Here is a 26,575-nt window from a genome sequence, read left to right as displayed (position 1 = left end):
ACAACCCAGGTTGCTACTGTTCTTCAAACGTTGAGATAAAGTTATACAGGACTTGAACTAACCCTGGGGCCTAAAGCAGCTGCCAGCTCATTCATCTCCTTGTCCCGTCCCACCCCCATCGCCCTCATTTTTATCAGCTAGTATGTTATAAATTGCAGGGGACTGGGTGACAGAATAGGAGGAAATGAAACAAGGGACGAGATCCTGGCCTCTGGAACAATGTCTCTAACTGAGACCCATGACATGTAGAAGAATAGCCACTTGGCAGCAGATTTGTTTTGCGCAGAAGCACATACTTCACTGTTTTTCTGAGATCAGTCTTTTGTACAATAGAGGGCTTAGTGCCTTCTCTGCACACATGTTGAGAGGGTCACAGAAGAGCAGCGTGGTTACTGCCTGCCGGAGTACCATATTCCTCTTCAGCTGCCTCTCCATTATAGGTGCCACTTTTCTGGGGAAATTTTAGTTGGTATAAGATATTGAATATGAAGGGTTAAAGAAAAAGCAAAATGCAAGTATCCTGGCAGGACTTCACAAGAAAATTTACTAGAGTGGAACTTGGCTTTTAAAAGGCCTCTGATTTACATTTTCTTCAAAGTCATCTAGTTTCCAAAATAACAAAAGAACCACGTTGTTATGTGAGATTGGAACCATAACAGTTAGGCTGACGCTCAGCATAGGGCGCAAGTCCTGGGGCGCTGTTTGTTTTAAAGCACTGCAGAAGACTTGCTGATTTTAGGAACATCTAAATACTGGAGTATAAGGTTTTCCTTGGTGAAATAATGAGTATTATACCAACAGTTATATATAATAATATATACTGATTTGTGTTTTTTGCCCTGTTCAGAAGAAACAGCATCCATAGTGAATTAATGAAGATTTCTGTGTGCTTTTAGGCATCTTCAAAGAATGATATTTCCAAAGTTTGCAGAAAAGAATATGAGGTACGTATCTTATTTAACAAATTTGGATAGACTATTCGAGTGTTCTCAGAACTGACAAAAACCACTTAAATTTTAAAAATTAATTCATTTTTAAACAAATTCTGTTCTAACTTAGAAAATTTAGCCCTGATAAAAACATCATTTATTTTCTCTAAAGTGTTTTGGCTTTGAGGTTTGTTGAAATTAAGTATCGATTTTCAAGAAATCTCTTGTTCATAGATTTTACCTATACTGTTTTCATAACAAAGCCACTACTTATACAGAGATTCTGAAATTGTTTTTTGTGGGTTCTGTATCCTCTTTGCCCTTTTCCTGCCTCTGGACCCATCTTGGTGTTCGTTTTTCACAAACTGCCTGTATCAAGAAGAAATGTAAACTAACAAAACGAAGCTGCTTCTGTGAGCACGTCACACTTCAACACCTTGCATTTGGGAAATGCGCAGATCTGAAACCCTAGTCTCCCAGGGCGGGTTTCCAGCATTGTGCCCCTAGTATCGAGATAAGAGAGTGGAAATAGAGATATTTTGCCTTGTGCAAATACGCAGACCTCCTTTGAGTGTCCATTTTCTAGAACCCATCGTGAAGTGTGACACTTGTATTGCTTTCCAAGTATAAAGCCATGTGATTAGGAGACGTAATGCATAGTGTCATTGTCACACTACTGTCTAAGCAGTGAGGGTCCTGTTAACAGTCTATACTAGGAGAAACAGGAATTCCTGGCTGTTTCTGTATTACAGTTCTGAGTATTTATTTTTCTTTTCTCAAGTCTATAATTATACCTCTTTGTTAGCATTTTTAGACTGGAGAATCTTATTTATCTTTTGTCCCTTTGTTCTGTTAAGTTACATCTGGTCTCCGAAGACAAATTTTCCAAATTAGCTTCAGCCTCCCTCTGTTCTGACAGAAAAGAGCCTGCTAGAAAGAAGGGAAGGATCTTTTTAATTTTTTTCTGACTTCTACCTTTGAAATGACCAGTTTGGGTTTCTCTTGAACAAAAGTGGCTAATTGTGATAATTCCTTCTTTTCTTCCATATGATGTCTGACACTGTCCATCTCCTGTAGCCTGTCCTCCATTACTTTAGTGTGCTTCCTTCTCTTGTTTGGATTTCTGCATTGCCCTAGGAAGTCTGCAGTGTGTGTTGATGAAGGACGAGACAGGAAAGGTAAGAGAGACAAACACTGTGCTACAAACGAGATAAGAAAGATTGCTTCCCAGCCTGCCTATCTTTATCTGGCCTAGAATTAACTAAGCAACCATTTTTCAAAATCTATAGGGCATGTAAGTTCTTTATTTTTGTATTAAAAGTTCAAATTATTCAACATAATTCAAAATTTAGTGTGAATTCTTACATAGTATTTAGAAACAATGAAAAGCAACAGCACTTTAATTCAGGAAAGTGAGTCTGCATTGCAGACCCAAAGCAAAGCACAGCTAAAGTCTAGTCTAGAGATAGGACTGTCTCTAACGTGAATTGGGTAAATTCGGTATAATACAGTCTGTTCTAGGTTGCTGGTTCTCTGTTCACATCAGAGTAGTCTTACAAACCAGATATTTAAATATCTTTTCCTTAGCTTTGGGATGGTCGTTCCTTTAGGTTTGTGGTTTCAGGTGTTGCATTTACCCAGGACAGGTCTTATGTGGTTTGAGTAGAGATTCCAAGACTGGGTGATTATATTCAGAAGAGCTTGTTGACTTTCATAGAAAACAAGTCCTGGTTCCTTTAAGAGGAATTCCTAGGAAATTTACTTAAATGAGTAAAGCTTATAAATTGCAGTGCCACTTAAGATTCTGTTTTATTCTAACAACCTAGGATGAGCTAGTTCTCTGTGACCCATTGTTACATCAGATTTGATAGGTTCTGGCTCCTAATGCATATACAGAGTAGTTATGGAACAGCGAGGGCAGTTTTATCTAACTAGAAAAAGCAGACTTCAGAGCCAGCCCTAAGTCAAATCTTAGCTTCAGGCTAAAGGCACACACCTTTAATCCCAGCACTCTGGGGCCAGAGACATGAATGTGAATTCTAAGCCATACAGAGATACATAGTGAAACCCTATCTCAAAATAAGACAAAATTTAGTTAAACTGTTTACAGCATGACTTCAAATAATAAAGGATTGTATCTAATTAAGTCAGATTGGATGAAATTTATACTGGGGCTAAAGGGATGGCTCAGCAGTTTCGGGCACTTGCTGCTCTTTTAGGGGACTTGATTCAATTCCCAGCACCCATAGGGTGGCACATGACCACACATAACTCTCCCTGATGCCCTCCTCTGGCCTCCACAGGCATAAGACATGCAGGTGGTACATCTACATGCATACAGGAAAAGCACTTATACATGGAAAATATAATAAATAAATCTAAAAATATCATTTTAAATATATACTGCATGCATGAGGACTTAGGGAAATCGGAAGTAAATCAAGTTAGGAATTTCAGGAAAGCCTTACAAAACAGTGAGGAGTTGGTGGAGTTGGTTAACATGATGGGCATGGAGGGGACCTGATGGGGAACAGAGAAGGACAGATCTTGAAAGTCTCACTGTGTAGCCCCGGCTGGCCTGGAGCTTACTATGTAGACCAGGCTCGCTTCAACCTCACAGAGATCTGCCTGCCTCTACCTCCCAAGTGCTGGGATTAAAGGCATCTGCCACCATATCCTGCCCACTCTTAAAAAGAGTGTGTGTGTGTGTGTGTGTGTGTGTGTACCTATATCTTTCCTTTTTGAGTTCCTGTGGCTTAGGGTAGTTTATTTAATTGGAGTGCTGAGCAGTAGAGAATTTTGAAAGTCAACTGTGTGTGCACAGCACATAAACAAAAGTAACTTTTTTCTGTTTAGTTCCAAGCCCCATTTCTCAATTGGGTTATTCGGTTAAGTGGTGTTTAATTTCTTGAGTTCTTTGTCAGATGTAGGGTTAGTGAAGATTTTTTCCCAGTCTGTAGGCTGTCGCTTTGTTCTCTTGACAGTGTCTCCTGCCTTACAGAAGCTTCTCAGCCTCATGAGGTCCCATTTATAAACAGAGAATTCTCAACAGAGGAGTATCAAATGGCTGAGAAACACTTAAAGAAATGCTCAGCCTCCTTAGTCATCAGGGAAATGCAAATCAAAACAACTCTGAGATTCCATCTTTTTTTTTTTTTTTAATTTATTCTTGTTACATCTCAATGTTTATCCCATCCCTTGTATCCTCCCATTCCCCCCCCCCCCATTTTCCCATTATTCCCCTCCCCTATGACTGTTCCTGAGGGGGATTACGTCCCCCTATATATTCTCATAGGGTATCAAGTCTCTTCTTGGCTACTTGCTGTCCTTCCTCTGAGTGCCACCAGGTCTCCCCCTCCAGGGGACATGGTCAAATGTGAGGCACTATAAACATACAAGAGGCCTACAGAACACCAAATAGAATTGAGATTCCATCTTACACCCATCAGAATGGCTAAGATCAAAAATTCAAGCCACACCACATGCTGGCGAGGATGTGGGGAGAGAGGAACACTCCTTCATTGCTGGTGGGAATGCAAACTAGTACAGCCACTTTGGAAATCTATCTGGTGCTATCTCAGAAAAATGGGAATAGGGCTTCCTCAAGACCCAGCTATTCCACTCCTTGGAATATACCCAGAAGATGCTCCAGCACACAACAAGAAAATTTGCTCAACCATGTTCATAGCAGCCTTGTTCATAATAGCCAGAACATGGAAACAGCCTAAGTGTCCCTCAGTAGAAGAGTGGATAAAGAAACTGTGGTACATATACACTATGGAATACTACTCAGCTATTAAAAACAAGGAATTCCCGAAATTTGTGGATAAATGGATTGAGCTAGAAATGATCATAATGAGTGAGTTAACCCAGAAGCAGAAAGAATCAAATGGTATATACTCACTTATATCTGCATACTAGCCCAAGGGGCATGTCCCACGAAAGCCTTCACTTACCAGGAAACTGGGACAGAGGGGAAGGCATCCTATTGGGACTCTAAATGAGAGACGCATGGGAGAATAGCAAAATAAAAGGATACAGAGGGTCCTAGAAATCTACAAGTAGAACAATATGATAGGCAGATTTGGGCCCAGGGGTCCCACTCAAACTAAGGCACCAGCCAAGGACAATACAGGAGGTAAACTTTAAACCCCTTCCCAGATCTAGCCAATGGTCAGAATATTCTCCACAGTTGAGTGGAGAATGTGATATGACTTTCTCATGTACTCTGGTGCCTCACATTTGACCATGTCCCCTGGAGGGGGAGACCTGGTGGCACTCAGAGGAAGGACAGCAGGTAATCCCCCTCAGGAACAGTCATAGGGGAGGGGAATAATGGGAAAATGGGGGGGGGGGAGGAATGGGAGGATACAAGGGATGGGATAAACATTGAGATGTAACAAGAATAAATTAATAAAAAAAAAAATCAAAAAAAAAAAAGTAACTTTTTTATAGTTGTAAGATTCCATTGCCAAAGAGACATTAAGGACTCTATATACCTATATAAAAAGCAAGTAGCTTTTAAAAGAATCAACATTTTAAAGAAGTGTGGAGGGGAGGAAGTCAGAGATTCAAATGAAGAATCATTAACAGGATTTGTCATGGTGGGTTGGATCTAGATGATGTCCAAGACTAGAATAATTCATTCTAGCCTTTTAAGCCTAGTGTCCTGGCATATCTTTACTGTTGTCCTGTGCTTGCAGGCACTGCATACATAGGTCCTCATCTTCTGGCCTTAGGGCAGACTTATTACCTAGATCTGTGTTTCAAATGAAAACAATTTAAAGTACTGACTTAATTTGCTGGACAGAAACCATGAAATACACAAGCCAGAAACGAAGCAAGGGTAGAAGTCTGGGGCAATGAGACCCTGAGAAGGCCTCAGCCCTGAGAAGGCCTCAGCTCGGAGGGCACTGACAGACATTTGCTGAGTCTATTATCATAGCTTTATAGTCTCATGCCCTATTGAAGATGGGAAACTCAACTGAGGTCTCTTCCTTTTCTCACAAACAAATTTAGTCCCAAAAGAGCTACACTTGCAATATAGGATGAAAAAAAAAGTGCTTATCTTCCTTCTTTTGTAGAGTAATACATTGCTTCTCTCAAATTTCATAACTCTCTTGAAAACTGGTATTAATACTTGAGCTTGAAGCTTCACTCATATGTAAAATGGATGTTTAGAAAAATCTGAAGCTGAGAATATATCTAAAATAGTTATAAGATGGTAGTCTTTTCTTAGATGCCTAAGACAAACAACACAGATTCTCTCTGGAGGAAGGGGTTTTTATTCCAGACTTAAAACTCCCACATACAGAATTCTAAGGAAAGTAAGCAACTCATAGTTTAAAAAAGAAAAATCACAAAACTCACTAGAAAATAAGGTCATCAAACAAGAACCAGCAAGAACAACAGTGACGAGAATTAGGCCTCAAGGCACTTCTTCATAGAAATTATCACATGCGGACCATAAAATATTTAATATGGTTAAGAAACAGAATCCAAGTTTACACAGGGCAAGTATAATTGGGAAAGAATTTCATAAAATAACATTTTAATTGAAGAAATAAAAACCTAGTGGAAGCTGGGTAGTGTTCCTCTCCTGTGGTCCCAGGCAGAGGCAGAAGGATCATACTCACATTCATACTTAGCTGCATATTTAGTAGTTGGAAAGGAGGAAGTTGGATTGAGTGAGAGTGGGGGGACAAGTAAGAACAAAATATAATGATATGTGTGTGTGTGTGTGTGTGTGTGTGTGTGTGTGTGTGTGTGTGAGAGAGAGAGAGAGAGAGAGAGAGAGAGAGAGAGAGAGAGAGAGAGAGAGAGAGAGAGAAGCAGTGAAACCTATTACTTTGTATGTTAACTAAAAATGCTTTGGGGCTAAGGAGACAGCTCTGTGGGTAAAGTGTATGTTGTGAAAACATGAGGGCCTGACTTGTATGCACAGATAAAGCCAGCATAGTATCTGTAAGTCCAGCACTGTAGCAGCAAAATGGGAGACAGAGGCACTGCTCTACACACACACACACATACACACACACACCCTAAGTACATATTATATGCACACAAAAGAACAGTGGTTTCTTAAAGATTTTTTGTTTGTCTTTTTTTGTTTTGCTTTGTTTTTGTTTTGTTTTTAATACAGTATTGTGCCTGCCAGCCAGAGGGCACTAGGTCTTTATAGATGGTTATGAGCCACCATGTGGTTGCTGGGAAATGAACTCAGGACCTTTGGAAGAACAGCCAGTGCTCTTAACATCTGAGCCATCTTTCCAGCCAATTTGTTTGTCTTTTGAGACAAGGTCTCACTATGTAGTCCTGGCTAGTCTAGAATTCAATGTGTAGACAAGCTGGCCTCAAACTTGCACTGGCTGCTCTTCCAGAGGACCTGGGTTCAATTCCCAGCACCCACATAGCAGGTCACAACTGTCTGCAACTTCAGTTCCAGGGGATCTAACACCCTCACACAGATATATATACAGGCAAAATATTCATGCACATAAAGTAAAAATAATTAAATTACTTTTTAAGATTTATTTATTTATTATGTACACAGTGTTTTGCCTATATGTGCACCTGCATGCCAGAAGAGGGAACCAGATCTCATTATAGATGGCTGGGAGTCACCATGTAGTTGCTGGGAATTGAACACAGGACTTTTGGAAGAGCAGCCAGTGCTCTTAACCTCTGAGCCATCTCTCCAGCCCCCTAATTAAATTATTTTAAAAAATGAAATAAAAAGGGGCCGGAGAATTGGCTCAGTGGTGCAGAGCACTTGTTGCTTTTACAAAGTGCCTGGGTTCCCAGCCCCCACAGGGCTTTTTACAGCCATCTATAATTACAACCCACAGATGTGACACCCTCTGTTGACCTCTATTGATCTAGTGACCTCTAGGGTCACTAGGCATGCATGTGTTACATATGCAGGCAAAACACTCATATGTATAAAGTAATAAAATAATTTTAAAAGTTTAAGACAAAAGTTTTGGATTAAATAATTGCTAATATAACTAGATTGTTTTGCTGCTGGTTCTGTGAGAGAGCTAAGATGAAGGTGGCACCAAGACATCTTTGACCACAAAACCAAAGGACATTCCCAGTCATAGCTCTGACTGCAGCACTGCCAACACATAACTATGTGTGACAAGGTGCAAGTATATGTAAAGCTATAGTTTTTTATTATTCATGTGGTTTACAGTTCGGAATAGCATATAACCAAGTCTTTTTCCCATTTCCTTTACTACAGCCAAGTAAGTTCCTGAGTCCCCAGGGATGTTTTATATATAGAAAGGAAATGTGTATATATAGTCCCCTCCCACCTTTACTACTGTGGTAGCTTAGCATGCGCTTGGCTCTGCCCTACCCCCCAGATGTCAGTGTTGAGTGCGTGTTTGTATATGCCCGCTGGGATTGTGCCATATCCTAAGTGAGTGTTACAGTAAAATGTATGCTGGAAGATAGTTTGTACCAAGTTTGGGTTCCTTTTTCTTAAGTTAGCCTTGGTTCTAGATTTACTGTGTGTTAGAAGTGTAGTGGAAGGGAGGTGGGGAATGGCTTAAGGGAACAGCAATAGTAAGAGAAGGACCAGCAGTGTTCACTGCAGCTGGAGAGCCCTAAGCTGTGGGGTGATGGCAGTCTGCTGCAGTGGTTCTGGTGTGGCAGGTAACAACATAGGTTACAGACAGCTGTGCTGTCCCTCACCCAGTCATCTTTTGGCTATTTTAACAAAATTACACAACGTGGAGATGTGGGTCAGTAACCCTTGGCTCAATCCCTAGTGGGTATATGCTTGTTCTTAAGCATACACAAATCAAGGGGTGCTGTGCCTTAATAAAGTCTTAAGGATCTAAATATAAAGTATGTATTAACGCTGAGGAGATGCCAGGAGTGTTGGGGCTTAGTAAATAGCACTGTGATGGAAACCTGTAGGAATGTTTATCAGATCTGAGCCGTTACCTGCAGCTGATGAGCTCCAAAAAGAGCGAAACCTGTTGGGTCCTGCAGTACTGGCTGAAGGCATGCTAGGGTTGCTCTGCTCGGTCATTTAGCCTTGTCCTAAGAGGGGAGGAACTCTTCCTTAGTGTCCTTGTTGCTGGTTCATTTCCTTTCCAGTTCATATCTTAGCTAAATAAGAGTATCCCCAAGGGCCTGACCATGTCAGGCTAGCCTGTGGTCTTGTCTCATCACTAGGTGTCTCATCTTTTCATACCTGGTTGTTGTTTGGTTTTGTGGTCCTAGGAGTTGAACCCAGGGTGTCATGCTCTACCACTGAGCCACTTCTCTAGCCGAGACCCATAGCTTTACTTACCCTACCTAATAATGACAGTGCAAGCAACCAGAATTTTCTCTGCTAACTTCCTTTTTGAGACAAGGTTTCACTGCGTATCCCTGGCTGGTCTGTAACTTGCTATGTAGACCAGGCTACCTTCAAACTAACAGAGATTCATTAAAGGCATGCACCACCATACCTGACTAACCAAATTAATTATTGATTTTCTGGTATTCACTACTCTCCTTCTCTCTCCCTACCCTCATAAAATCTCTCTCTCTCTCTCTCTCTCTCTCTCTCTCTCTCTCTCTCTCTCTCTCTCTCTCCCCCTCTCTTTCTCTCTCTCATACACACACACACACACCCACACGCACGCACACACGCACTAACACTTGTCATCTTTTTTACACATCTTGCTGAGTTGCTGAGTACAGTCTTCCCAGATGTAACCAACTAAAAGCCAACAGATACTATCTACCCTCCTTTCTTTCTCATCATCTGCCACAGGTCACTGGCTATTTCATCTGCCAAGTGTGGTAGCGCACCTTTAATCCCAGGACTCAGGAAGCATTGACAGGCAGATCTCTGTGAGTTTGAGGCTAGCCTGATCTACAGAGTGAGTTCCCAGACAGCCAGAGTTATGTAGAGAAAGACCATGTCTCAACCTCCCCCTAAAGGAAATTAAAAATATATTTGTCTCATAAATGTGTCTTGGTTAACATGGGCTCTGAGCAGAGCTCTGCAGATATCTTTACGTCTGCCTCATACTCATTTACTTAACGTTTATTGAGCGGATGATGCAGTGGTGTAGGAACGTTCTCAGTGATGAGCCACCATCTGCTTAAAGTTAGCTGTCTAATCTGTGGGAAGAGAAATCCACATAGACTTAAAACATAGTGAGCAACTACGTGGCTAGAAACCTGCTGGAGATGCACGGGAACCTAGGGGGCAGGGGCGGACCCCATCCCCAGCCTAAGGAGAAAAATCTTGATCTTAGGATCCTGTCACCCGCAGTACACCTCACCTCAGTCCCACTGTCATTTTTATCTGTTCTTAAGTCTTAAGATGGAGAGCTGTTACGTGGGGGTCCCATGGCTATGGTTATGGTGCTCTGGTCACAGACAGGGCTCCACACTAGTAAATAGAAACGCTTACTTCCTGCTCCAGCCACCAGATGGCGAGCAGACATTTGAAAGACTCAGTTAACCAGCTAAGACACCACAGTGGGGGATTTAAGGATTATAAACTAATGCTATAACTTGTACATATGTCTTAAGGCCTGTCAATAATCAACAGAGCTCACACGGCTAAAAGAGTTGCTGATAATCGGGCATGCTGACACACACCCTGTAATCCCTGTACCTGGAAATTTGAGGACAGCCTGACTTAAAAAGGATGAAGAATTACTTGTAACAAACATAGGAATCTTTTATCAAAGCTGGACATGATCAGTCTATAAAATCAAAATGGGTGTGGCAGAAGATAGATGCGTTCATCTATATCACTAAAGTGACAAGACATATTTTTATTTATTTTATATTTTAAGTGATTTATGTCCATTGGTGTTTTGCTTGCATGTATGACTGTGTGAGGGAGTCAGATCCCCTGGAACTGGAGTTACAGGCAGTTGTGAGCTGCCCTGTGAGTGCTGGGAATTGAACTCTGGTCCCCTGGAAGAGCAGCCAGTGTTCTTAACCACTGAGCCATCTCTCCAGCCCCAGACAGAACATATTTTTAATATGAGAAATGAGTATTTAATATTTAAGTGAGAACGAGTAAAGATTAGAAGTAGTACTTATTAATGGTGCTTCTTTGTAAACATTTCAAATTCTCATTCAACATATGTGTGAAAACCTAGTTGTGAAAGGTGTATGTATCATTGAACATTAAGAGACATGGTAGTTGCTTGAGGAATACCTCTATTCTGTAGGTGACATCAAGAAAGAGAGCTTTGTCCTCCTTTTTCTTCTGCAGTTTGCAAACTCTGCAAAGGGCCAACTTCTGCCCACTTGAGGCTTGCCGGCCGTGTGGTCTTTGTCCGCCCAGCTCTGCCGTCACAGCATGGGTAGCATGAAGCAGCCATGTAAGGTGTATAAGCAGAAGGGTGTGGCCACACATTAGAGCTCTATAAACAAGCGCAGGCAAACTTGGCATGCACGCCATTGTTTGCCATGGGGGAAGACTGGGTTCTGTAGCCATTCCTCCCATCTGTCCTCAGTCTGTGATGTCAGTCACATAAGGACATTGAATTAGACGACCTCTGATGCTCAAGGCTTTATTTCCCCTAGTGCCTTTCTCTTGGGCTAAGTGATCACAGAGCTGATGTAGAAGTGATAGTTCTCTTACTTATAAGGTCAAATTTATAAATCTAGCTTGGACAAATTAATACGTCTTAAGGCAGGGTTCGGAGAACTAGTATGATTGACATTGGCATCTGGATCCTTGAGACCAGGGGTATCTGGCCTGTACTTAGCTCACTGGATGCTAATTCACATCTACCCCACTTGCAATAACAGAAAATGACTCTAGGCATCAAATGTCCCTAGGAGGCGAAGGCACCCCTGATGAAAGCTATTTCTCTGAAGACTACTTTTTAATATTGATTTTGATTATTTGATTTGGTAGATGTTCCTGGGGCTGGTGAACCCCAGTGGAAGGTTGTCTGAGATGGGTAACTGAAAAGTCACAGGAACACAAAGGAACACAGGGGAAGAGAGATACAAAACAGTTCACTGTATAAGAATCCTGAGAGTATATTCACTTTCCCACTATTTAGATTGATCTAGCAACTCTGACAGAAATAGCTCCCACTGGAGGAGTTCATCGTCCCTTCCTGTGAGGCCCGGGGTTGTTTAGCTTACTTACTTTTGCTTTACATGAGTAAATGCACTGTGACTTGTTCCTGTGGCAGAGAAAGTGAACCCTGCAGCTTCACTAACAGTACAGACAGACATCTTTTGCCTTTTTGAACAATCTTACACTGTAGCTCTTACTGACATGAAATTCACTATGTAGTTTAAGCTGGCTTCACACTGTGACAAACCTCCCAGCTGGGTCTCCCTGGTGCTGGGTCACAGGCAGTGGCCATCATGCCTAGAGAACCACTGAAGCTAGGTTTCCAGTGTTGGTAATGCTGGCCAGTTTTTTTGGTTCGTATTTTCTCTCATGTTTGTTTCTTTGGGTTTGCTTTGTTTTTGAGGCAAGTTCTCAAAGCTCACTGTGTAGCTCAGGCTGGCTTCAAAACTCCAGATCCAGGGCTGGAGAGATGGCTCAGTGGTTAAGAGCACTGTCTGCTCTTCCAGATTACCTGGGTTCAATTCCCAGCCACCACATGGCAGCTCACAACTGTCTGTAATACCAGTTCGAATGGCAACACCCTCACACTAAAATAAAATTAAATAAATTATTTAAAAAGGCAAAAAACAAAAAACTCCAGATCCTCCTATCTCAGCATCCTCCACACTAAGGGACAAGCACTGCCAGTGTGCCCAGTCACCGAGCTGGGTTTGACAGTAGCAGTACTTTTGTTTTCCTAACGTGCTGTTTGCTCGTTTAGTTTAGTAAGTTGTTCTCGTCCAATCATGAACGATACTAAGAGCTGACAGACCCTGAATGCCCTCGTTAGGTGTTTTGGACAAGGAGAGTTTTGTTGTTGTTGCTGTTTGGGGTTTTTCTTTTTCTTTTGTCTTGGTCTTGTTTTCTTTCTTCTTTTCTCTTATTTTTCAGGCAACAACTTAATACAGGGTGGGACATTCTGAACAATTATCTAAGACTTCTAGTAAAATTGGTTCTGGTCTCAGGCTCTGCTTTTGGCAACTTCTGGGGTCTAGTGCAGGTATCCGTTCCTGCCTGCAGAACACTTCTCCTCTGTAAAATGCTAGGGAGTTTCCCAAACTCTGCTCACAAGAAGACTAAATGAAACTATCTTTGAACTTTGTGTAAAATGTAGATTTCTGTCACCTGGGATAGTCCTGGGAAGTATGGCAGGTTCCACAGCACAATCATGTGTGAGAATAATTAGAGGTAATGTCTGCAGTCAGACCAACTCTAAAATGCAGTGGTTTCAGGAAATAATATGTGTCTTTGAGTGTCATTTATTATGTTATTTTCTTTTTTAAAAAGTTATATTATACAAGAAAAAAATTTAAATGAATCCACTGTGACCCCCTCCGCATGCACCTTCACCCATTAACACATGTCACTTGAGCTTTGCTTGTCCTCACATGTCAGCTGGAGCTCTCAGAGATCCCTACCATGGTTATGTGACGGTTAATCTTTTAGCCAGGGAAGTTGTTTTAAAGCTTCTATGTTTACAGCCTTGAACTTAGGAAAGACTTAAAAAATGGAATAAAATTAGAAATCTGTTTGTTAATTTGTTTGTTTTTCTTTAATTTACAGAATGCTCTTTTCAGTTGCATTAGCAGAAACGAAAGTAAGTATATTATCAGTGATTGTTCAAGCAGTGCAGAGAGCAAGATACTTTACAGACATGGTTAGCAGTCAGAACTGATGCTCATGCCCTTAGCGTTAGGCCTGCTAAGCCGTCTGAAGAAGCAGGCACACAGATCTGTTCAGCAGTTACCTGTTCACATTAAATACTCCTGCATTCTAATGATTCCCGTGTCTGAGGATGACTAGAGCAAGGTCACACTCAACAATAGGGTCACTTTCTGAGGAGAAATACATCTACAATAGTACCGTCCTTAGCAAGTACAGCCCTTGCTAAAGACTACCTCTCAGTTCTGCCCACAGATATTTTTATTAAGTGCTTGCTTGGTGTGGGGCAGACACATCTCTGTGGAGGGCACGACCAGAACACAAAGAACTCAGAAGTAGAGTAGACTATGAGGTAGCACATTGGTAACATGCAGCAGTCTGGAGGAAGCAGGGAGCCCACTGCAACGGTGCTTAGAAGAGACCTCATGGAGTTAATAGCTTAACTAGGCCTTGAAGGTGAATAAGATATTCGAGGAAGGGGGTGGGAGAGAAGCAGAAAAAGTTATGTCCTTTGGACACTGGAGGAGCAGTGTACCATGTAGAGAGGAAAGACAACCGAGGAACAAGCGGTTGATTGCATTAGCTTCGTAATGCAGTAGACTGAAGAGTAACACAGTCTTGCCCTTCTACCTTTCCGACCCCGGGCGTAGTGCAGAATGTACCATATAGCTTTTGACAGGCAGTCTTAGGTCCTGCCACACTGGCAAGAATGCTAAGCTCCTGGAAGAATCAGAAGACAGGCATTTGGTCCTGTTTTACTCCCAGAGCACCACCATTGTGGTTTACACTAATAAGTGCAGCCCTGACTTGTTTGTGTTACCAGAGATGGAGGTGTGGCACAGCAGGAGAGTGTGTGCGTGGCTGGTCATCTCCAGCAGCACACACAGCAGTACTGAAAAGCAGTCGCTCCCTACAGTGAACATGAGCTCTGGCAGGAGACATAAACTTGGGAGTAGTTACAAATAAAGTTGTACACAATAGGCATGGACCAGTATTCTGGCCAGGAAACTGAGGTTAATTCAGTGCTCGCTTACTTAATTTGCACATGCCTCAACATTATTTCTTGAAGTCACCTGCATTCCTTGCTCATTGGTCTATGGGATTCACTGGTGCCCTGTTTCTGGCTCCTCCATAGCCATTTCTAATACCGTTTAGGAATTCTTAGCTGCCTGTCTATAAACCCTCCTGCCACGTGTCTACTCTTGCTTCTTTACACAGCTATATATATGCCTTAGATGCTATGAGGGTGTCCTGACCTTCTCTGTTATGGTCTCCACACCTAGCCGGGTGCAGTGGCACAAGCCTGTAATCTCAGCAGTCAGGGAGGCAGAGGCAGGTGGATCTCTGAGTTCAAGGCCAGCCTGGTCTACAAAGCGAGTTCCAGGACAGCCAAGGGTAACACAGAGAGACCCTGGTGGGGGTTGGGGAGGGATTCTCATGCCTGTACCCAGCCACTCATTTCCCTTTCCCACATTAAGTGGCATGCTGTTGTGGTTTTCTTTGTGGTTTTGTCTCGCTGTGTCTGGCCTTGAACTCTTAATTTTCTTGTCTCTGCCTGCCAAGGGTTGGGGACTGCAGATGTGCACCAGCGCTCCTGCCATTGGGTCTGTTGTTGTGCTTTGCCTCATTTTGTTTTCATCTTACATAGTTCAGAGTGGCCTTAAATTTGTGATCCTCCTGCCTCCATCTCCCAAGTGCTGTGTGATGACAGGTGTGTGCTACCACCCCTGGCTTTGACTTATTTTACAAATACAAAATTCAGTTATTTACCTTCAAATAACTTTGCTTTGAATTTTACTTGAGACATTTTATCGGTTATAAAGCAAAGACTACAATAATATAGGAATATTCATGCAAATGCTCACACTGTAGAAATTTTGATATTTTAGTTTCAGAGTACACATTTGTTAGATGTGTTAAATTGCCTTGCTCTCTCCTAGTTTTTTCTGTTCCAAATAATAAATGTAAGGCCCTGCCATTTTGTTTTCTTTGGTTTGGTTTTGCTTTGTCTATAAATCTCCACAAGTGCATCGTGGAAAGAGGCTGTTCCTGTCTTCTCGGCATGGGCGCTTTGGACACTCGGGGAGGCAGCTTTGGCTATGTGACAGTTTTAGGTGCTTTGTAGTATATTAGCAGCCCTGACATGCATTAAACACCAGGTTATGTTCCTATAACCTGCAGAAGCTCTTACATGTGTGTCTACACTCTTCCAGAGCTGTGGCACTCCTCCTGTAGGGGTGTAGTTGACTGGAGGTCTAAGATGATGAGTGTGACCGGGCTCCATCAGTGAGCACCTGAGTGACCCCATGACTCCCATGACTGTGCCTGTAGCCTGCTGAGTCAGTGTTTGTCCTCCACACCGTGCTTGCTTCTCACCATCACTGTCCATCCCTGTGGTGATGAGTTTTAATGTAACAAGAGCTGTTTGCATTCAGTGCTGTCTCTGTTTCCACAGTGGGCTCAGTGTGCTGCAGCTATGCAGGCCATCACACAAACTGCCGAGAATTCTGTCAAGCCATTTTTCGAACAGACTCTTCTCCTGGGCCATCTCAGATCAAAGCAGTGGAAAACTATTGTGCGTCTATTAGCCCACAGTTAATACACTGTGTGAACAATTACACCCAGTCTTATCCAATGCGAAACCCAACAGATAGTAAGTAAAGGGCTGTATTCTTCTTGTCTCAGTCTTTGATAAAATAATTCATTTAGAAACTGATATGTTCATGTAGGTGTCTGTGGTCTAGTTCACTTGAAAAACACCCAGATTTTTTCGATGTTTGGTTTTGACACACGGGATAAACAGCTATAGGGTACCAAGAAAGAAGGGAATGTGGAGACCATGAGGAAAAGGAAATTCTGTTTTGAAGACGGGCAAGATCTTTGGTACGGACATACTGATGGGAAGCAATCTAGAGCATCAGATTCTACTTTTTGACCTGGACATTCCATGTTGTCCTTTACACAGGAAACTTACACAGACTGCATATATATATATAATATGTAACATATTATATATAATAGACATATATGCTGTACATATGCATAGTAGCATATAAGAAAAATAGAAATTACCCAAAATGCATCAGTAGGATATTGATTAAATTATATTTCTATACAATAACAATAGTTCACAACTAACAAAAAGGAGTACATTTATACAGAGAGTCCAGGATGTGTTAAGAAAACAAAGCAGGTCTCAGAACTGAAAGCATAGTCTTAATTGTACCTCCATGTTCCTCATTATAAATTCCTGTGGTGCCGGAACCTTTATCAATGAGAAGTTGTTACTTTCATAATGAAAAAAAATCATCAAAATAAGAGAATGATACTTTTGAAAAGTCAAGGCCACCTAATGAGCCTGTCTTTGTGGGATCCTCAAAGCACCTACTTTGTATATCCTAGACTCCATTCTGCCTCTCTAGAGGTAGTCAGATTTAAAGAACTGACTGATCAGCCAGACTGAAGAAAGACTGACTGGTAAGCCACATGCTAGTGTTTTGCTTTAAACTGGCATAACCTAAGAATTCTTTTATAATCTTGAAAGTGGTGTGCCTTGTTTGGCCTTAATTGAAATCAGAATCTGAGGATTTTGACATTCTGTGATGTGGCAGTGTGGTGAAAATCAGAGATGTGGCCTTCATTTTTAAAAAGCAATTCTGTGGTCTCTGACATTTCGGCTGCACTGAAGTGTTGCTGACAGTGAGGGATTAGGAGCTCCAAGAAAACCTAGTCAGAAAGAGGTTTTAAGGGTAGAACAGTTAACCCAGTGTCTGTCCTAGTACAGAGGAGTTTAGGAAGGAAGGCTTCAAATTGAGTGTGCATCTTCAAATGCAGACACCTGGGAAAGCCACCTTCAGCGGTCGATAGCCTGGCTGAAAGTATTCCTTCAGTTTCTAGTTGCTTGTAGAAAATGAAAGGCTGGGTGAGTGGCCCATTAGTGTGTTTGAGTCCCTGGTTCAATCCCCATCGTCAAAAAAGAAAAGAAAATTAAAGGCAGAAATAAACTAAGATGTTGTCAGAGTTCATATTATCTAAATTACAATGTGTATTAATTAGCTTCTACAGACTTAAAAAAGTCTGTGGTGTCTAAGGATATGATCAAATGGAATGTTTTTAATGTCACTGAAATTAGACATCAGTCTTAGGTGAAGAGTCCCCACTAGGCACAGCAGGAAATAAGCCCACTTTGATGTACAGTATCTTTTCCAAGAACATAAAGTGGTTTGATGTGCAGTATCTTTTCCAAGAACATAGAGTGGTTTATGTGAGGTCTTAGGTGTGGGATGGCATTCATTTTGTAAGGATAGTTCTAGAAAGCTCATGACAAGACTGTGGTGGATTCTGGGAAGAGAAGCACACAGGGCCTTGCATAGAGGGCTCTGGTTCTCTACCAGCCGCCATCTTCTTCTTCTTCTCTGAGCAGTATGTGTCATAAAACCAGCTAATAAGGAGCTTATATCCTGAATGCAGGTTTATATTGCTGTGACAGAGCTGAAGACCATGCTTGCCAAAATGCCTGCAAGAGAATTCTCATGTCTAAGAAGACAGAGATGGAGATTGTTGATGGGCTCATTGAGGGCTGTAAGACCCAGCCCTTGCCTCAGGACCCTCTTTGGCAGTGTTTCCTCGAAAGTTCACAGTCGGTTCACCCTGGAGTCACTGTGCACCCTCCTCCCTCAACTGGCCTTGACGGGGCTAAATTGCATTGTTGCTCTAAAGCAAACACTTCAGTGTGTAGGTTAGTATCTCATTTTCCTTCATTAAAATAATAGAAAACAGGACTTTAATTAGTGGCTTTCAGTAAATGTCTTATTCTTGTCTTGTCTAGGTTTAATATTTGGGAGATACAATATCTGACCTGGACTCAGCCTGAGTTCAATTCTCAGATCAAAAGATAAATAGAAGGTGTAACATTTTCCATTCTTTTAAAATTTTTTAAAAATTATTTATTTTTTGTGTGTGAGTATTTTATCTGTACTTGGTACATGGGTGGTGCCCCCAGAGGCCAGAGAGGGCTTCAGATGCCCTGGAGCTGGAGTTAGAGACAACCGTAAGTAGCTGTGCACATGCTGGGAACTGACCCTGGGTCCTCCGCAAGAGCAGTGAACACTCTTCCTGTTAAGCCGTCTAACCAGCCTAAAATCTATCATTTTATTCAGCAAATATTTACTGAAGACTGTTTAAATACAGTACAGTGTTTTAGGGCTAGCAAGGCCACTACTTAGCAAGTAAGGACACCTGCCACCAGACCTGATTAGTTAGTTAAACAATCTGAGTTTAATTCTTGGGACCCACATGGTGGAAGGAAAAAAACCAGACTCCCGCAAGTTGTTCTTTTACTGCTACACATTCGTGAATGCACAGCACACACACAAATAAATATATATAATTTAATTTTTTCAAAATTACATATTGAGTATTTTCCTTGCATGCATGCATGTGTACCACATATGTGCCTAGTGCCCACAGGCATCAGAAGAGGTCATAGGGCCCCAGGAAACTAAAGTTCAGCCCCTTAAATTTTTTTTCTGATAAAACAAATATTGTTTATACATTGAGTGCTGAAAGCATTGTGTTTGGGGTCTGAAGGGTTAACTAGCGAAAAGGCAGTAAATAAAGATGACATGAGCTTACAGTGTGTGGGCCTGAAGAGATGACATGGAGGTTAAGAGCACTTACTGTTCTTGCAGAAAACCCCAGCACCACAGAAGGTGGCTTACAACTGCTTGTAACTCTAGCTGCAGGGGATCTAATGCCCTCTTCTGCCATCTTTATGCACTTTACTCACATGTGCAGACACATACTTATTGCATGTAAATAGTTATTTAGAAGACTGAGTTTTGATTTGATATCTAAGAGATAGTCTCTTTATTAAATTATGAAATTTTGGGATGGGGAATGTCACTCAGTTGGTAGAGCACTTGCCTAGCATGCACGAAGCCTTCCAATGCCACATGAACTAGTCATGGAGACCCATGTCTATAATCCCAGCACTCAGGAGGTGGAGACAGGAGCACCATTGCCAGCCTCATCACATACTGAATTTAAGGCTAGCCTGAGCCACATGATGCCCTCTGTTGAAAGGAAGGAAGGAACAAACTTAGAATTTGAAAATTCTTTTGTTGTATTAGAACAACCTTAGTGGTATGGTTGTCTGTGTTAGTTGGAGAATTATGTTGGGGAGGTGGGGCTCTGGGACAGAATATCTCCCATAAACAAATGAGGAAAGATTTGTTTCAGCTCACTATTTCTAAGGCTCAGTCCATAGTCCCATGGCTCCGTTGGCTTGCTTTGAGGAGAAGCAGAGTATCCCAGTAGAAGGAGTTTGGATGAGAGCTGCTCACCCAGGGACCTACCTCCTCCAGGCAGACCTTTCAGCTACACCCAACCTCCCGATGTTTCTGCTAACTCTCAGAATAGGTTGCCAGCTGGGGACCAGTCCTTCAGCACATGAGCCTGTGAGGGATTACTTCACATAGAAACCATAGCAGCAACAATTGGTATTGCACCCAGAGATAAAAAGAACAAGATGTGAGTGGAGGAAACAGTGCAGAGATACATAAGGTCATGATGGATAGGCTTGCCTCAAGTCACTTTCTATTGCTCTGATAAGACACCATGGCCAAGGCAACTTATAGAAGAATTCGTGTGTTTGGGACTTAGAATTTCAGGGACAGAGTCCATGACCATTGTGGCAGGCAGCATGACAGCCGGCAGGTGTGGTGCTGGAGCAGTAGTTGAGAGCTCACATCTTGAGACTCAGTCATGAAGCAGATTGAGAAAGAGAGAGAAAGGCACAAGTCCTCTGCAACCTCAAAGCCCCTTTCTCCAGTGACACCTACCCTTTTTATCAGAAAAAAAATTTAAGGTCACATCTCCTAATCCTTCCCAATACTCCCACCAGCTGAGGACCAAGTTTTGAAATATACAAGCCACAGGGACAGTCTCATTCAGACCTTGAGGATGTACAGAAGTTTGCCTTATTAGAGGTATTTTGGACAAAAGGGGCCAGACATTACTAGACTTTCCTACAGGGAAAATAAGACACCAGACATAAAATTGGATTGACCATTAAAAAAAAGAAACCATCCCCCAAATAACCCATCAAACTTTACCAAAGATACAAAACAATCTAAACAAAGTCAGTTGAAAGGTTTAATTGTAAGTAAATCTGGCCCTGTAATTACAGAAATGAATTCCATATAGAAGTTAATAAACGTATTCATAAGAGGGATGCTGAGTAGTTTTTAAATGCCCATAAAATACATTTATATCTGTATTGAGTTATTGGAGCTTGGGATGGTTTTTATTGCAGTTTGTCTTGGGTGTTTTGAGACAATGCCTCTCTAAGTAACCCTGGCTGTCCTAAAACTCACTCTGTAGACCAGGCTGGCCTCAGTCTCACAGAGTCTACCTGCCCCTGCCTCCCAATGCTGGAATATAGGCATGCGCCACCACGCCCAGCTTGGTTTTGGTCTTGAGTGGCTTTATTGTTATGGTTTAACATTTATGAGGAGGAGGTCTGCATGTGGAGGTTAAAGGTCAACTTGAAAGGCAGTTCTCTCCTCCTACCATGTCCTAACAACCCAGGAACACTGGTTTGTGGTTTGCTGAAAGCTTTCAATTTCATCACACTTGATCTTTCTGAACCCTTATGAGATAATTGGGGACATTTGTATAATTTCTGTTTTAAATGTTAGAAACTAACTCTCAGTTGTGGAATGACCTATTCAGGCAAATATAGGAAGTAAAGGGCTAGAGAAAGTACTGACTTCCTCCTCCTCGAAATGTGCACGTTCCCTTGACAGCCAGGGTCCCAGTCTGTTTAAGGGTTGTGCGTCTCCGGTGCCTTGACAGGCAGCACATAAAACAGCGCTCATGACCACAGGGGGAGTGGGCAGCCTGACTCAGAGTGAAGATACTTTCCTTGGGGCTGGAGAGATGGCCTGTGGTTTAGAGCACTGTTTGCTCTTCCAGATGACCCATGCTCAGTTCCCAGCACCCACATGGCAGCTGACAACTGTCTGTAATTCCAGTAACAACAGATTTGATGTCCACTTCTGATGACCTCCATTTGCACCAAACACACACATAGTGCACAAACATACTTGCAGGCAAACATTCATACACATATTTAAAAAAAAAGTCGTAGGGGTATTTGTGAGAGTCAAGCAATCATGAGAACAGTTGAAAATGTTTACTTACAATTTTGCATATTTCAATGATATCAAATGTTTATAGTGAACATGCATTACTTTTATAAATAAATATTAAACTAATGAATCCAGTGTATAAACTCACTTTGGAAATGGCCTAACAGTATTGCTTCATCGGTGGAGACACGTAAGTTGCTTTGCAGTCATCAAATACTGAGCGTGAAAATGTCGTATATCAACCGTGACAGTATGCAAAGGTTTGAGGATCTTAAGGAACATAAGTGGCTTAAACACCGTAACCTATAAGCCCCACCTCCCATTTTTCCTGGTTCTAGGGATTGCACCAAGGATCTTGAGCACCCTGAGCACATACTTTGACACTGAGTTATGCCCTCACCATTAAAATGCTTCTTTAGAGTCACACCCTGCCTCCTGTGATTAGCACTATTAAAGGTGATACCTTTTTAGAGGTAAAACCATGTGTTTTACTTTAGTAAATATTGAAAATAGAAGGAAGAGAACGCTATGGGAGAAAGTAATTGTACCAGAACTAAGGATGTACAGACACCTTAAGGTACAATAACGTGTAGTATTCAGCTTTCTATCAGTCATAGCAAAGGAGGGTGGATGATTTTTTTTAATTTTTGGAAAATTATTTATTTTCTGAATCTATGTATTATTTTTGGGGTGGAGTAGGATGAGCACACACACTACGGAATATGTGTGAGATCAGAGGAGATGTTGTGTCGCTCATTCTCGTCATCTCTATGTGGTTCTGGGTCAAACTCAGGTCTCCAGGCTTGCATGGTAAGCTCCTTACACACTAAGCCAATGCTCAGTCCCCTTCTATCCCATAGATGATTTTTTAAAAATATATTCATTGGTTTGTATTTTATTTGTGTGGATGTTTTACCTGCATGTATGTCTGTACACAACATGCAAGCCTGGTGCCCTCAGAGGGCCAGAAGAGTGTGCTGGGTCCCCTGCGATTGGAGCTACAGACAATTTTAAGCCGCCATGTGGTGCTGGGAATCACTCCTGGGCCCCTGGAAGAGCTCTTAATTGATGAGCCACCTTCCAGCTACCCTAAAAGGCCATTTCTTCTTGAAGAAAGTGACTTTTGATGGCTCCAAATCCTAGGAGCTAGTTATTGTACTTTCTTTCTTTATGTTCCTACAAACAGAGTTAATGGAATTGGAGTTTTGCACAGATCAAATATTCCCTGGGCCTCTCTCTAATGCTCTGCATTTATTCTTTTGTTTCAGGGAGCTGTGTACAAAACTTTATAGCATGAGCTGGGGAAACACACAGAGCTGGCAAGAGTTTGACCGAATCTGTGAATATAATCCAGTGGAAGTGTCCATGCTGACGTGTCTTGCTGATGTCCGGGAGCCTTGCCAGTTGGGCTGTACGAACCTTACGTACTGTACAAACTTTAACAACAGGTAGGAAAATTATTACACATGAAGATGGAAGCACACGGACATTAACTCACTGATGTGAGTAAATTCCACTCTCTGCCATGCCTTCTGGAGTAGAAGAAAGCTGTATTTCTTTATGATTTCACCTGGAAATGTTCGGTCCCTTCTTCGTGGCTCCTAGAAAGGAAGTATGATTGCAAAGTAGCTTCTACTCTGGAGACCCGTCAAGCTCCGGGAGCTCAGAGACTATTTGGTGCCCTCAGTCGCTCTCCCTGCGGCAGTGGAAACAGTCCCCTGCAGGATGGACCCTGGGAGCCATGCAGTGCTGCAGCTTTGCACTTTGGATGCTGCTTCTGCTTTCTTCAACCACTAACTGTGCCTATGTTCCAGGCTCAGATCTTGGCCCCTTATTTTCCTCACTAGCCTTCATACGTCAGGGTACTCTGATTTGAATTGCTTGGTAAAGAAATATCTTTGAGGGGGCTAGAGTGATGGCTCAGAGGTTAAGAGCACTGTCTGCTCTTCTAGAGGTCCTGAGTTCAATTCCCAGCAACCACATGGTGGCTCACAACCATCTATAATGTGATCTCATACCCTCTTCTGGCATGCAGGCAAAGCACTGTATACATAATAAATAAATATTTTTTTAAAAAAAGAAAGAAATATATTTGAGAGCTAGGTGTGGTGGCGCACGCCTTTAATTCCAGAGGCAGGCAGATCTCTGTGAGTTCGAGGCCAGCCTGGTCTGCAAAGCGAGTCCAGGATAGCCAAGGCTACACAGAGAAATCTTGTCATGAAAAAAACAAGAGAAAAAAGAATTATCTTTGAATTAAGCCAGTGTCTCACGAGCAGATGAGGAGCCTACCAGCCTCATCTACATAGAGTCCAGGACAAATGGAGCTGCACAGTGAGGCCCTGTCTCAAAATAACCAACAACAAAAAGATGATGATTCCAGTTAATAAGTATATTGTACATGTGAAATTGCTAAGAGAGTAGATTTGATGCATTTACCACAAATCAGGGTAAAGTATTTGTCCTAATATGTATTAGTTACCTCGATTTAGCCATTCCATATATATACATACTTCAGAACATCATGTTGAATACCATAGAGTTAGCAGTTGAAAGCGCTTTTTAAAAAGAATGTATATGAATAAAAAGAATGTATATGGATCATTTTAGTAGTGCTAGTCCTGGGGAGTGTGAATCACAACTTCCTCCTCAGACCTATTAGAATAGCTCAATGAAAGACTGGCAAGCATATGAAGTGTGTGGGATTAGCACTGTTTCCTGCTACGTAAGTAATTTGGGTTAAGTCTGTGACCCATAAACTCTATTCTGAAGCATTTATTTACCCAGGAGACATGAAAGCATATGTCCAAGAAAGTATCTCTATATAAGGAGAGGACCCCAAAACATCCATCGGGGGAATGAGAAAACAACAGAACATCCTGTGGTGCTTCGAGCAGTGGAGTAGTAGTATACAGAGAAAAGGCAAACTCCAAAGATACCCAGACATGAATGGGCTTACCTGTGTCCAGAGAGGCCCAGGCTTCTCTGTGCTTCCAGACACATGAAGTCTAAGAATAAGTAAAAGTAACCTGTGAGGAGGAGGACCAGAAAACCAGGGGCATCTGGGAACCTCAGCAGGGTGGAAACAGTCTGTATCATGTACAGGGCTCTTGTTTTGTTTTGTGGATGGAGGATTTAAGACAGGGTCTCAATATGAAGCTCTGCTGTTCTGGAACTCACTATGTAGACCATGCTGGCCTCAGACTAGCTATGTATCTGAGTCTGTCCTTGAACAACTCATCCTCCTGCCTCTACCTTCCAAGAATAGGGATTACAGCTATGTGCCATCATGTCTGGCTTTAAAGTAGTGTTTTATATAAATGTAGTTATTTTTTTTTCCTCATCAAAAGATACTACAGACAGTAAAAAGAATAAATCATAACCTAGCACAAAATATCTATATCACACACATCTGGCAAAGGACATGTCTATAATGCGTGAAGGACCCTTCCAACTCCTCAGGAATAAGTTTCAACCTTTTTTATATATTTATTTTATATGTGTGAGTGTTTTCCTGCATTTAACGATGAGTGTCACATACATGCAGTACCCTCAGTGGCCAGAAGAGGGAATCAGGTTCCCGAACCTGAAGTTACAGGTGCTTTTGAGCCCCCAATGTGGGTGCTGGGAACTGAACCTGGGTTGTCTGTGAGAGCAGCCAGTTCTCATAACCACTGAGCCATCTCGCCAGCACCTCGACTTTTTTAAAAAGTGCAGGAAAAAGCATTCCACGAAAGATAACATTTATTAATAGATAATATATAACAATAAAATGGAATAAAATACTTGTATATCACAACTTGGGTAAATCTCAAAATGATTATTTTTTTTAGGGTTTTTATTTCTCTTTTGGTTTTTGGCTTTGTTTTGGTTTTTTTGTTGTTGTTGTTTTGGTTTGGTTTTGGTTTCTTTGGATTTTTGTTTGGTTGTTTGTTTTGTTTTTTGTTTTGGTTTGTTCTGGTTTTTGAGTTTTTTGAGACAGGTTTTCTCTGTGTATCCCTGGCTGTCCTAGACTCACTTTGTAGACCAGGCTGCCCTCAAACTCATAGTGATCCACCTGCCTCTGCCTCCCAAGTGCTGGGATTAAAGGTGTGCACCACCACTGCCTGGGTATTCCTCAGTTTTAAAGACACTGACTCGTTTATATTGTGAAATAAAAGCGAGATGGTCTGGGGGTGTTAGTCATATCCAAAGCACCTCGCAGTTTTAAACCGCATCAGAACCTGAGCCGAATTAAAAGGTGCAGTCAGTGTCCTGCTCTACTGCCGCGTTGAGCCATCACACGCGTGAGGCTGAAGCCTGTGGTGGGTCTCAGGCGCTCTTCCCTTACCTGATGTGTGAACCTAGCATGGTCTTACTCATTGCGTCTGTCCAGGAAGTACTTTGTCTCAATTCCTTTGGCATTTTTTTTTCCAGGCCAACAGAGCTTTTTAGGAGCTGTAATGCTCAGTCTGATCAGGGAGCCATGAGTGACATGAAGCTGTGGGAGAAAGGGAGCATAAAGATGCCCTTCATCAGCATCCCCGTCCTGGACATTAAGAAGTGCCAGCCAGAAGTGTGGAAAGCCATCGCCTGCTCCCTTCAGATTAAGCCTTGCCACAGCAAATCCCGAGGGAGCACCATCTGCAAGTAAGTCACTCAGTGAGGGCTCTCCCTGCCTGACCCCTGTCAGGAGCTCCCCTGGACTCTCCCCTCTGCCTTGCCCCTCCCCCAGCAGTGCTCTCACACTTTCC

At 42.1% G+C, this 26,575-nt stretch overlaps 1 protein-coding gene across 3 annotated transcripts in view; it reads left to right on the top strand.

Moving 5' to 3' along the window:
* Reck (reversion inducing cysteine rich protein with kazal motifs) overlaps positions 1-26,575 on the top strand; it is a 69,094-nt gene that overhangs the window by 23,430 nt on the left and 19,089 nt on the right. For all 3 annotated transcript variants that reach the window (XM_051157069.1, XM_051157055.1, XM_051157061.1), the window contains 6 exons: positions 897-944; positions 13,594-13,627; positions 16,148-16,345; positions 18,163-18,430; positions 23,114-23,293; positions 26,259-26,471. In XM_051157069.1, coding sequence (XP_051013026.1) covers positions 897-944; positions 13,594-13,627; positions 16,148-16,345; positions 18,163-18,430; positions 23,114-23,293; positions 26,259-26,471 — 941 coding nt within the window. The remainder of the gene's footprint in view (positions 1-896; positions 945-13,593; positions 13,628-16,147; positions 16,346-18,162; positions 18,431-23,113; positions 23,294-26,258; positions 26,472-26,575) is intronic.

Source organism: Acomys russatus, chromosome 2, assembly GCF_903995435.1.
Source record: "Acomys russatus chromosome 2, mAcoRus1.1, whole genome shotgun sequence".
NCBI classification, from domain to species: Eukaryota; Metazoa; Chordata; class Mammalia; order Rodentia; family Muridae; genus Acomys; species Acomys russatus.
This window is presented reverse-complemented; position numbering and strand designations above follow the sequence as displayed.